At 40.7% G+C, this 12,319-nt stretch overlaps 1 protein-coding gene across 1 annotated transcript in view; it reads left to right on the top strand.

The window, feature by feature from the left end:
• Nucleotides 1-7,281: 7,281 nt before the first annotated feature.
• Nucleotides 7,282-12,319, top strand: part of asmt (acetylserotonin O-methyltransferase) — a 29,959-nt gene continuing 24,921 nt past the window's right edge. Inside the window, exons 1-3 of the mRNA XM_041807678.1 lie at nt 7,282-7,383; nt 9,735-9,909; nt 10,126-10,255. Coding sequence (XP_041663612.1) covers nt 7,282-7,383; nt 9,735-9,909; nt 10,126-10,255 — 407 coding nt within the window. The remainder of the gene's footprint in view (nt 7,384-9,734; nt 9,910-10,125; nt 10,256-12,319) is intronic.

The raw sequence follows: 12,319 nt of genomic DNA, 5'->3' as shown, positions 1-12,319 counted from the left end.
TGAGTTTAAACTCAGAATTCTGACTTTTTTCTCAGAATTCTGACTTTAAACTCAGAATTCTGACTTTAATCTCAGAATTCTGACTTTTTTCTCACAATTGAAAAAAAAAAATTTGTCTCAAATTTTTTTTTTCAGTGGCCCTAATACTCTTCCGTACTTACCAGTGTTACAGATTAAGAATTTTAGTCAGAATGAAAGAGTGTAAGTGAGATTGACATCACAGTATTTCATCAGGGGAACTGAGAGAACAGTTGTCCTCAAGAAATACTGCAATATAGAAAACTGCTAACCTGCAGAGACAGAGATGCCGTTTATAATACAGATAATTTACATAGTTGACAGAGTTTGATATATCAGATTCCACCTCCCCAGAGGGATTTGTTGCATATGACATTATTTTTTGCAATGAGATAATCTCCATTTGTCTGTGGAGTATGAATCCCTACCCACAGATCTGAGGCTCCAATGAAGAGGTCTGCCAGAGCACAGAGGTGAGGTAACAGGCTGAGGACTGGGCGAGGCAAAAAACGCAGTAGGGCCCGAGGACCCAGCTTTGGAGGCAGCAGGGCGAAATGATCCTGATGAGCCTGAAGGGTTCATCTTCGGCCTCTGGGTTGACCTCATCATAAGATGAGCAGTACCAGGAGCTGATAAATATGGATACAGTGCCAACCCCTGCCTCGCTTCCCTCCCTGGTGTTCACTCCTGGACCCTAAGGCAGGGAGGGCCCTGATGCTACATCCTCTGTGAAAGAGGAGCAGCCTCAGGATCCTCTCATACCTGAGTGGACCCTTCCAGAGGAAATGTTTCCTGAAACCTTACCTTACTCAGACACATGGCATGGATTTACAGACCCTGCACATATACTCCTGCTCATGGACAAGGCTGGAGCCCAGCCTGATTCTCTAAAGGGTGAGGGGGTTGTATTGCATCACTGGATTAAGCTTATACGGCCCTGGGTTGCCCATAGGGTAAGCCAGTGACTATTGTTTCCCCTACACTGGAGCTAGAGAGGGGGACACTTTTGCACTGCTTGATTTTGACCACAAGCAGCTGAGCTTGGAGGAACTGGGTCTCTGCTGAGAGCGGAGTCGTATTCTCTACACAAAGATGGCATTTTCAGTTGTGGATTCACCGGGACCCTTGTACGGAGAGGTATTGTTTAAGTGACCGATTGTGACTAAGGATGCATTTAGTAAATAAAACCAGGATTTTGATCTGAAAAATAAAAAATGGTAATAAATGATTAAATACAGATGTATATATATATAAATGAGTGTAGGTGTGAGTATACATTGTTAAGGGGATATGTGTGTCTATGTAGGTCTATTGTATGAACTGCGCATTTATATATTATGTTTGTATATGTAGATAGAACTAGGAAATATATGTATATATGCATATATATATATATATATATATATATATATATATATATATATATATATTTATATGTTTAATAGATTGTGGTTAAGGATTAACTGGATCCTGATTAATAGATGATTCACAGAAAATTGTATTCTAAAATATTGGTCACAGATCAGAGATGTTGGTAATACTTGATGCTAGAGATTTTTATATCAGTCTAAAAAAATTTTTGCATATATGTTGGGCATCTTTGTGGTGTTTCTACTTTGATTTGTAGGGCATTTTAAGTTCATCCGTGTTAAGGAATTTTTATTTGGTTGTTTAACGTTAGGTTGTCTGTTTATGAAAATAATTAAATAACAAGAGAGGGTGCTGAGAGAATCAACTTTCTAGTGTTATTCAATTATTTCTATTGAAAAAACAATTAATCTTAACCCCAGTTTGATTATCAGTTGGTCTTTTAAACTTTGGAATATTTAACCAAAGTCGGGTTTAACAAGAAAAAATGTTTTATTTTATTTCTTATGCAGTAATTAAGCTTATCTAGGTTTGTATGTTCACATGTCTATAAATACACCATGGCTGCTGCTGCACCTGCAGAACGAAACCTTGCTGACCTTTTGAACCCTCTAGTGCTGCTGACTTGGTGAACTTAGGTGAACTCTTGGTTTCTGCAGATTTCAAAACTGTGTACAAAGTTCAGCGATAAAGGGTGGGACTTTCCAGATATGTCAGCGTAACCAGGTATAAAAAAGGGACCCCAATTTGCTCATCAGGTCTCTTGCAGACTCCAACCTGTTGGCTCGATTGGCATACACATGGTCTTGGGTCCTGAAACCTTCTGTGGGCAATCAGTGATAACTCCTCTCCAGTCATGGGTCGCTATTACTTGTAAGCTGAAGGAAAACCTATCTGCAAAAGAGGGTTAAACTGGACGCTAACAAAGTCAAAGTCAGGGAGACCCATGCTGGTATCTTTGCTCACCGAAGGCAGCGTCAGCCGATCAGATTGAACAGTTTTATGGTCCGGGATAGAGAACTGAATTTAACCAAAAGTTATCTTTTGTGGTTTCAACTTGTAAGTTTTTGATCATTTTGAATTTTTGGTACCTTTATTTTCATGTTGATTCAATATGTTTGTTCTTGCTTTTAAATTGATTTTTACAACATTTTTCATCCATGGAATTTTTCAAAAATGTTCATGTGATCCATTTTTGTTGGTGATGAATTTACTATTAAAAAAAAAAAAAGCACAGGAAGAAGCACCCTCCAAACAAAAAAACTTTTCCAAGGTGACCTAACCCCTAACCTTTTGTAGGTGCACATTTTTTGTACATTTTTTGTACTATTTGGATATTGGTGTTTGACATTTGTTGTATTGTCACTGTAATGCATTTCTATATTTATATTTACATTTATCTTCATACAAGGTATTGCTACACGTTAGAGCCCCTACCAGGAAACCTATTTAATTTATTTCATTATATTTTATTTTGAAAGCTGTACCTGAACACTTCCTGTACTTAAGGCGCTCTTCCGTATATTGTTTCACAACGCTGAGGAAGACTAAATTGAAACGCGTCCGTTGTGCCTTGCTGCCTTGAATAAAACTACCAAAAAGGACATTTTGAGTGCTGACACTTCTCCTTTCTTGATGATTTTACTAGTACATGTAAAATCTGACAATTTGATTGTCAATCCGGCTTTCTGAGTGATTTAATACATTTTTGACTGAGCTGGAAAGAAAATAAGAAGGTTTTCTAAAACCATATCTTAGACTCTGGTGGGACTTTGTTACTAAAACTGCTGGAGTAACCTTGTACATTTTCAAGGATTTAAATTATTCCTTTTTCTTGTGGCATTATTGAGGACATATTTTCAGGAGGGTTTTTTCTTCGGATCACACAAGGCCCCCGTAGGTGAGTCTGAGTCAACATGGCTTCTCTCTCTGTTCTTTTCTAAAGTACAGCAGGCACATTTACACACATTTAAGGGGGGTTGGTTAGAGCCGTAGAGATATGTTGTGCTCTGAGCTCTCGCAGCCTAACACCACGAACCCTAACACTACAGCAGATACGAGTGAGCAGGAGCTGCAGATTGAAGTCAGACAGGATTAAAACAGTCCTTGTAACTTTCAGTAATCAGTATTTTATCCTGGGTCTCGTTATATGGTGCACAACGTGCGAGGCATGAAGATAGTATGAAGGACTTGATGTCACAGGGACAAACAGAGATTCCAAAGTGTCTATAGAGTGAAGACTGTCTTCATGTTAAACTACAAGAGCTCACCGTGAGTCTAGAAGGTCTTGTATAACCAAGCAGAGTTAAGCTGGGGCAGAAGAAAGAGGTTTCTCGTGTTAAAGTGCAAGAAGTGCAGCAACAGCTGCAGATTAAAGTCAGACAGGATTAAAACAGTCCTTGTAACTTTTCAATAATCAGTTTTTTATTCTGGATCTTGTTATAACAGCAGAGTTTGTTCTCATAGTACTGCTCTGGCTACTGTACTGTTGCACAGGGACCTGGGCCCTTGATCAGCCGCTGAGAATGATAGCCCTAGTACAGGCAGTCATCAAGGTACTGATCCGTAACCTCTGTTACAGAGTCTGTGATGCCGCTCTATCACTGTTTGTGACATACTTTATCTCCTTGGGCACAATCGCCTTGAATTCAAGTTTTCTGGCTTTTGCCAAGGTGGTGTGCTGGTGCTATGGCGACTCATGGCCACTTGTCACATCTTCTTCCCACCCCTGAGATAACATTATCTATGAAGTTCTGATGCTTGCGTACATGACAAACCTGTCTGCCTTGCTTCAGGATAAAGGGAGAAAGCGTTGGCTGATCCCCTTGGGTAAACTTGCCCTGTGGTGTGTCGCCTGGGGAGCGGTTTCTGCTTTGTACTGATGGGGCCCCACCAATAAGATATGTGTAATTACATGGTTCATGACACATGCTTCATGCTTTCCAGGAAAGGAACCTAGCAAAGACCCAGCATGAGCCCAGCCTGGGGTAGATCTGCCTATGGCCTTGAGGTCCCCCTGGCTGTCTTGGAGGCTTTCGCTAACTGGAGAATAATGACCCCCATCAGCTTTGGCCAGGAGACCAGGGGACTGGGTGGAGCAGAGAGGTATTGGGATCCGTGGGTCACGACTGATGGTCGACCCCTCCTGTCCCAACTGCATACCCCAGAGTACCAGCCCGTGGAAGCCGAGGCAGCCAACCCTCCAACTCTACCGAAGGTAGGTCAAAGCAGCGTGATCAACTCTCCAAGAACATCACAGCTGCAGCAGGGGACACCTACCGGCAAACACAAGACCCATTGACCAGCACCATCGAAGGCAGAGAGACCACACAAGTCCCCCACTTAAGGGAGGGGAGCAAAGCCATCATCTAAGACACCAGCAGCACCTGGCCAAGCTCCCTACAGTAAGTGCAGACCGACCCCAGAGAAGGCCAGGGGTCCTGCTCCTAAAAGACCGTCAGAGAAGATGTCGTGTGGACTCCAGAGCGTGACTCAGACTCCAGTGGCGAGGCAGCTGCCCTGCTGGACCATCCCACAAAAGACCTCAGCTCCGAATGAGACCAGGAGTGCATCAGTGAGCAAGGTCGAGGATGCTCACCATCGATGTTGAGGACGACAGGACCCTGCTACCACCTAAGAGACCCAATCCTTTGGGTGATCACAAGACACTGACTGTTACCTCAGGAAGGGGGTGTCAAGTGAATCCTAGTTTTAGGTCACTGATCAGGCCTGTGTCTCAGGTTAGACCCTTCATAGAGAGGAGATTTGGGCCTCAGGCTGAAACTCAGACTAGGCCTCAACAGGAAGTCAGGCCTTACAGACACCGTAGGAGAAGACAGAATGGTACTGCAGGCAGTCATGATGACAAAAAGGGGAGCCAGAATTACCATTTCAAGCCAGAATATCAACAGAAGAGCATTTATTAATCTTTAAGTATAAATCAAAAAGTGCTTATGTGTAACAGAAAGGGAGTTTAGGTAAAGGCTAGCAGCTCTGCCGAGAAACAGCCAGTAGAAAAAGAGGAGCTCAGAGAGCCGTTAGAGAAAAGCAGAAGTCCTAGGCTGAGAAAGTAGAAGTAGTTAGAGAGCCATTAGTGAGAGAGTGGGCCAGGCTCTGCATACTGCGGAGGTAGAAGAGGCTTTTTTGGGACTTTCCATCATCATCCTGACTCTTCTACAAAATAAGGACTTCAAACTGAACTGGCTTAGCTCAAAGAACAGGTCGTAATGAGTTTATTTTATTTTATTTAGATTTTTTGATTATCATTATTAATTAGCATTATTGTGATATTAAGATTGAAGATTTTTAATCAGCATTTTTGTTTTTTATTGTAAGCAATCACCATTTATTTGATGATTTTGATTTGCTTGCTATGCCCATGCTAAATTCCAATTAAAGTAATTGACCTGCATTTAAAGTACAGATTTAAGACTTTTTATTTCACACACCTCAATGTAACATGGTCTTAGGTGGTGTGCATGTAACTGACATAAGGTTCTAATAGGTTGCTCTAGCGTAATTAAAATTAAAACAGGTCCTTGGAACCATTTTTCCAGATCTCTAAAAATTATCCCGGCAACCAACAAATGCACAGATCATGAGAGAGAAGCTGTCATTAACAAATGTGTACGCCGGTGAAATATCATTCTGGCTGTTCAGTGATTTTCATGGGTTTAGGAAGCAGGGCAGGCATCTGGAAGTAGACAGTTAGGTAGCTGGGCCCAATACTCTCGCCTCCAGGTTAAACAGCTAATAGCTATTCTGTCTGGACTCCCCAGTAGATCCCTGTTAACCGGACCCTTTAGACTGAGACCTAGAACACAGCCTCCTGTACAGGGGCTTGTGGGATCAAACACACCCGTCATATTTGAAATCTGTTGCCCTCTCTTTTACAGCCAACCTGTTGTTTCAGTGCTGACACTGCAACCATCCTCCATCCCAGACACCATTCAGCTCTCAGCATGTTGTCCAGATCCTTACAGGTCTTCTGCTCATCTTATCCTGCATACATCGGTTTCATTCTTCAAGCCGCCTTATTGGTGGCCCAGCTCAGCTAGTCCCCCAGCTAATCACCAAAGGCATTGCACCTTTCTCTTTCGTCATAATTTGTAAAAACTTGTAGTAGGTCCTTCCTGATTAAACTGTAGTTAAATTCCTATGGCGTCAGAACCTTTTGCAACACTTTCCTTGAAACATCTGCATGATTTGATGATTTTTTTTGTTCTATAAACCTCCTGAACCCTCATGTGAAGGATGAAGGTGACAACTTTCCCAGCCCCAGCTGTCATACCTCATTGGTGTCCATACACAGCTGCTTTAATGACTGTGTGGATGAATAATTAATAGTAAAACTGGCCGGTGTAATCACATCTAGGCTTGTGACGTGACAGTCTGTGTCATTAGGTCTGATGATACCATTAGTCTCTCAGCGGGAGAGCAACCAGGCCATATGGACAAGAGAAAAGGAGGACATCCTTCATAAGAAACACTCATCTAGAAGTCCGGTGTTCCTCAAGTGTCACTTTTACTTTGGGGTCATAAAACTGTGGAAAAATAGGTCTGGTATGAGAATGCACTGAGTGAATGTCTCCATCCAAGTGTGAGTGATAATGAACAAGGCAGCAGTGTGTTACCACAAAGTTGTTTCTTTGTCCAATTCAGACTGAGCCCCTGCTCTAATCTGGGTTATCTGGCTGTAATCAGCTTAGCCCACTGCCACTCTCACAGACTCACTGCTGCTGTCGATGGGTGGGCAAGTTCTCTAGCTTTAGTCTGCTTCTGTCTCCACAGCCGTTCACGCACACCTGCTGAAGTGTCTCCAGTCTGGGAGAGGGAAGCAGGGAGAGTCATTTTGCATTTAAGAGTTTTTCTGGAAGTCCTGCATAAACTGTGGCTATGGCTGAGGGTCCGGACAGGAGTCAGTCTGACGGGAAACCTGCTGCAGACATGTACCCCAAAAAGATCCTGGAGTATATGGAAGGATTCCTCATCTCCAAGGTAAAACAGACACATCATACTACTCTTCATGAGTCACCTATAGACCAAACTTAACTGAAAAATACTTTTGCTGCTCAGGCTTGCAGGTTTACTGAGTTAATAGCATTCCTGATTGTAGATTATGTAATAAGAGTTATAGCAGCAGACATGGAAAAACAAAGGATAGAGAATCTTCAAGGCAAAATCTATCAGCTTATTAAACATCAAAAAAATGATTCCTTTTCAACTTTAGTCAACAAGAATTAAAAACAATCAAGGAAACTACATTTTTGAAGATGCTGTTTATTACCCTTAGAGTGCTGGTATTACAACGACTGAAAACTATGAGAAGAAAGTTTAAACTTTGAAGTGTGCAAGCAAGATTTGTTTTCTCCAGCTCACTATCTGAATATAAGTTAATTGCACTATCTAGCACCTGACATTTGTCAAACAACCACCAGCTCGCAGCTTTTGGCACCTTACATTTAGATAATACTAAAGAATAGATCCAAGTGAGTAAAGTTGGTACAAGGGGACAGAAAACAGAGGAAAGAGGCACATCATAGGGTGGTGAAGAGGAACTTAACTGTAGATTTGCGAGGCCAAAAGAATATTAGGCTGTCAGTATAGATGGTTTAAAGTTTGCAAGCATGTTATCAGACTACTTAGCACCTTATAAGCCAAGTAAAAGAGCAGTGATCATCAACTAGTGTCCCAGGAGCCAAATCAGGACCCCCAAAGCTCCTCATCTGGCCCCCAAAACATGATAACATTCAGACAAATGTGAGGAGATAATAAATGTCTTGGTTTTGAAGACATCTTTTGTTTTTTTTAATCCATACTGCCCCAAAACGCTCATGATTGCAACAGTTTTATCAGGAGGGCCTAGGGCCAGTCCCATTTCTACCCCTTAGCCCTTACCCTTTGTCAACCCCTTCCCCTTGCCCCTCAAAACAGAGTGGTAAGGAACAGGGGTGAAAACCACCCCTTAAGAAATGTGATGCCACTTGATTGCTGTTCATCATCACACACTGCTGATAAACAGCTGCGTCATCAGAGGTGACAATAAAGCTTCAACCATCTCGTTCATACTGTTGATCTCTGTGTTGATCTCCATTTTTTATACAGTCAATAGCCCTGTTTTACACCTACATGTACATACCAAAAATACACAAAACTCTTATCCCTAGTGGCTACAGATTTGATATATGAGAAAACAAGACTGTTGTATTTTCTATAATTATTTATAAATGCTGAAAATATTTACATTAATGCGCCTCCTTTGTTGTCTGTTGTGCCATTTTGCAAGTGAACGTGGTGCATTGTGGGAAATTAATCAAACCCCTTGGTTTTAAGTGTGGTCCTGGAAAATCTTCATTTCAAGGGCTATGTAGCCTGTGGCCCTTAGCCCTAGCCCTCGATTCAAAAAAGAACAGGGATACCCTTTCACCTGACATGAACATGCAAAAGCAAGGAAAAGGGTTAAGGGGTAAGGGGTAGAAATGGGATTGACTCTTAATGTTTGATCTGTTTTAGTGAAATCCATCAGTTTGAAATTACAAGTGAATGTGTTACACGATAGACACATACCTACCAGTCCAGTCCTAATTGAATTAGCAATTTTCTGTGTCAGCTTTCCACTTCTGGCAGAGTGCTATCTTCCTGCCTGAAAATCAAAACAAAAGACCTGTTTCTTCCATGGGTTTCCACCAATCAGGATATAAGCTTATTAGTGCCAAACCCAGTGATGGACAACATGGCAGCCCTGGAAATATGTTAGTAAAATGTTTCAGTTGGCCCTTTGTGGTACAAGTGATAGAGACACACACAGTTAATGTCTAAAAATGACCTATATTTTTAAAAGAAAACATATATTTACAAAATAATAATAATAATAAAAAAATAAAAAATAAATAAATAAATAAATAATAATAATAATAATAATCAGACCAAAATAGCTAGTCTATTTTAGTTAAGTCTGGCCCCAAAGTGTCTATCAAGACAAAATCTGGCCCTTGTACTAAATGTAGTTTATGACCCCTGCTAAAGAGGTTTGAAAAGCATCTAATGATTTGAAAATGTAAGTCTTTATTTCCTGCAAGTCCCCTCATATACTGGTCAGAGAGCAATATTGAATGAAGTCAAATCATCAACAATATAAACATGGATAACTGAACATCGTCATAGTGGTAGTCTGATAGGTGGAGATTTATGTGCTAAATATGACTTGTGACATGATTCAGATATAAAATAACACAGTTTGAACTGAATGAATGGATCGTGACAAGGCTCAACTCACAATGCAGACAGATTTATTCATTCTGCTCTTCTCTATTTGCTTTTTTTATTTGGCTGTTTTCTCTGTGACTCAGACGGTTTTCACCTCCTGTGAGCTTGGAGTGTATGATGTGTTGCTGGGTGCAGAGCGCCCCCTGTCTGCAGAAGAGATCAGTCAGGCAGTTGGAGCCAGTCTGGATGGAACACAGAGGCTGCTGGCTGCCTGCACCGGTCTGCAGCTCCTCAATGCACACACGGACAATGGACAAGGTGGGTTAGAAAATAAAATAGATATTTTATAGCCACTATTTTTATCAGTCATTTACTTCTCAATAACTGATCCACAAACCAACACCTCCCTCATCTACATCCTGTGCCATTCTGTATCCCACATTAAAGGTCAGACTTCTTCTTTACACCTGCAGTGATTCATCCTCAGTCATCTCCCTCTCTGTTTCTTCTCCTCCCCCTCTCCTCCTGTTTCAGTGTTGTACAGTAACACAGAACAGGCCAGCATGTATCTGACCCGCTCCAGTCCTTTATCTCTTTACCAGTCCATCCAGTACAGCTCAAGAACCATCTACCTCTGCTGGCACTACCTGACTGATGCTATCAGGTCAGTTACATTCATGTCGAAAGTCACCTTTCTTACTAGCTGCAAAATATGATAACATTTCATGTTCATAATCGGACAAGAATCCATAAATTCATGATTTATTTGAAAAAAAAAAAAAAACATTCACACACATTTGTGTTTTCAACATCACAGACATAACGACAGGGACCATGTAAGTCTAAATAATTATAGTGTCTATAAATGGACTGAAGGTCAGTCTTTGAATCAAAGGCTGTACAGGGTTGAGAGAGGCACATGGCAAAAGCAAAAGAGCAAAGATCAGCAAGCATCAAACAATGCAGTTCAAAGCAGTACAATACAGGACAGTACAATACAAGGCTTTCCAACACAGTTCAGCATTTCTCCTTCCTGATATGTTCAATAAAAGGACTCCAGATCTTAAACTTTGGGTGAATGATAGACAATTAATATTCGGTTTCTTCAAGATAGAGGTAAGAGATATAGATCTTTTAACTAGATTTGTACATTTAAAAATGATGATTTCCACTTTTACCATATTAAATCTCAGGGCTTGTTGTAAAGAAGAGGGAAAGGCCAAGAAATGGTTAACAGAACCCAAAATTATAGAGAAGCTGTCAGAACTGAACTCTGTTATGATGCTGTAAAACTGAAAAGTGTTATCTAAAAAAGTTTAGGGCATGACAAAACAGGATGACCAGGGTCCCATCACCCACCTTGCACGTATCATGATTTGCAGAGACAGAGGCAAAGAGTGTGTTTGGTTTGGTCTTGGAGTGGTGCAGTCGGTGAGTGACTTTTAAACTGAATGAGCTGAACCCAGCATAAATAAAACATGAACTGATCCCAGCTAAGCCTTCACCCACAGCTTGTCTGAGATCTCTTTGCCACTGGCCTTATCCCAGACTTCTTTAGGGGTAGAGTTTACATAAAAAAAGAGATTGATGTATGAATAAAGAGTTTCAGGTTGGGAGATGAAGCCCAAAGGTTGAAGGTGTGGTGTATGGGTATAGGATCAAAAATAAGAAGAGTGAGCCTAACACAATCTTTGAACTGAAGATGCAGAATGAAGTGATCAGAAGAAGGATGACAGTCTGACCGTTTAAAAAAGTGTGGATCCAAAGTCCAAGGACCAAATTTTAAAAGTTTTTCCAAGTTTTTTTTTTTTTTTTTTTTTTTTTTAACCTTTATTCTCATTGGATTTAAAGATTTCTTTTCCATGGGAGACCTGGCCAAGAATGGTAGCAATACATTATTTTATAAATCAAACATATTCATACTCATACAGCCCACAGTAAACAACAAATACAATGTTAATAAAACATCTGATCATACGGTGGCATTCAGAAAGTCTGGTTTCAAGAGCTTCACTGGGTATTTAGAAAGTTCAGTCTTCACATTTTGTGGTTTAAAATCAGCTTGCAGACTGTTCCAAGAAAAAAACGTGCAGAGAATCTAAAGGTTTTCTCAGTTTGGACTTTGTAAACAACAACTTGCAAAAAGTCAAACAAGCACAGGTTTTGCAATCCATCCCTTAAGATTAAGAGAGGAAAGGTAGTCCAGACAACATGTACATAAAGCAGTCCAGCTGACTTTAGTTATAAAGTACAATGGGGTGTCGGAAATCCACAATTAGTGATAAATCTCAGAGCTCCATAATACTCACTGTCCAACATAAGAAAACTCTGAGTAGAGGCATTCATGTACATCACCATAGTCAAGAACAGGTAAAAAAGTGGACTCATTGACACCAAAGGAGAAGAGGGCTTGTTTCTGTAGTAAAAACCAAACTTTCATTTTTGTTTTAGCAACATACTGAATGTGTTCCTTGAAAGACACATTTTCATTGAGCAAAAATTAAATGTTTAGGAGAAGGTGCCAACTCTATTTTCTGACTGTTTTCATGAGCAATTTTCTCTCTCCTTTTTGCTGTTCTTGAGAACATAAAGAACACAAGTTTAGTTTTATCTGCATTTTGTACAAGTTGCAGCTGGCAAAGCTGATCCTGGACTAGATCAAAAGCAGGCTGTAGATTTGTAAAAGCTTGTGCAGGTGTAGGTGCACAGCAGTGATTAGCCTTATCTT

Source organism: Cheilinus undulatus, linkage group 15, assembly GCF_018320785.1.
Source record: "Cheilinus undulatus linkage group 15, ASM1832078v1, whole genome shotgun sequence".
NCBI lineage: Eukaryota > Metazoa > Chordata > Actinopteri > Labriformes > Labridae > Cheilinus > Cheilinus undulatus.
Note: the sequence above shows the minus strand (reverse complement) of the source record. Positions and strands in the feature narration are given on the sequence as shown.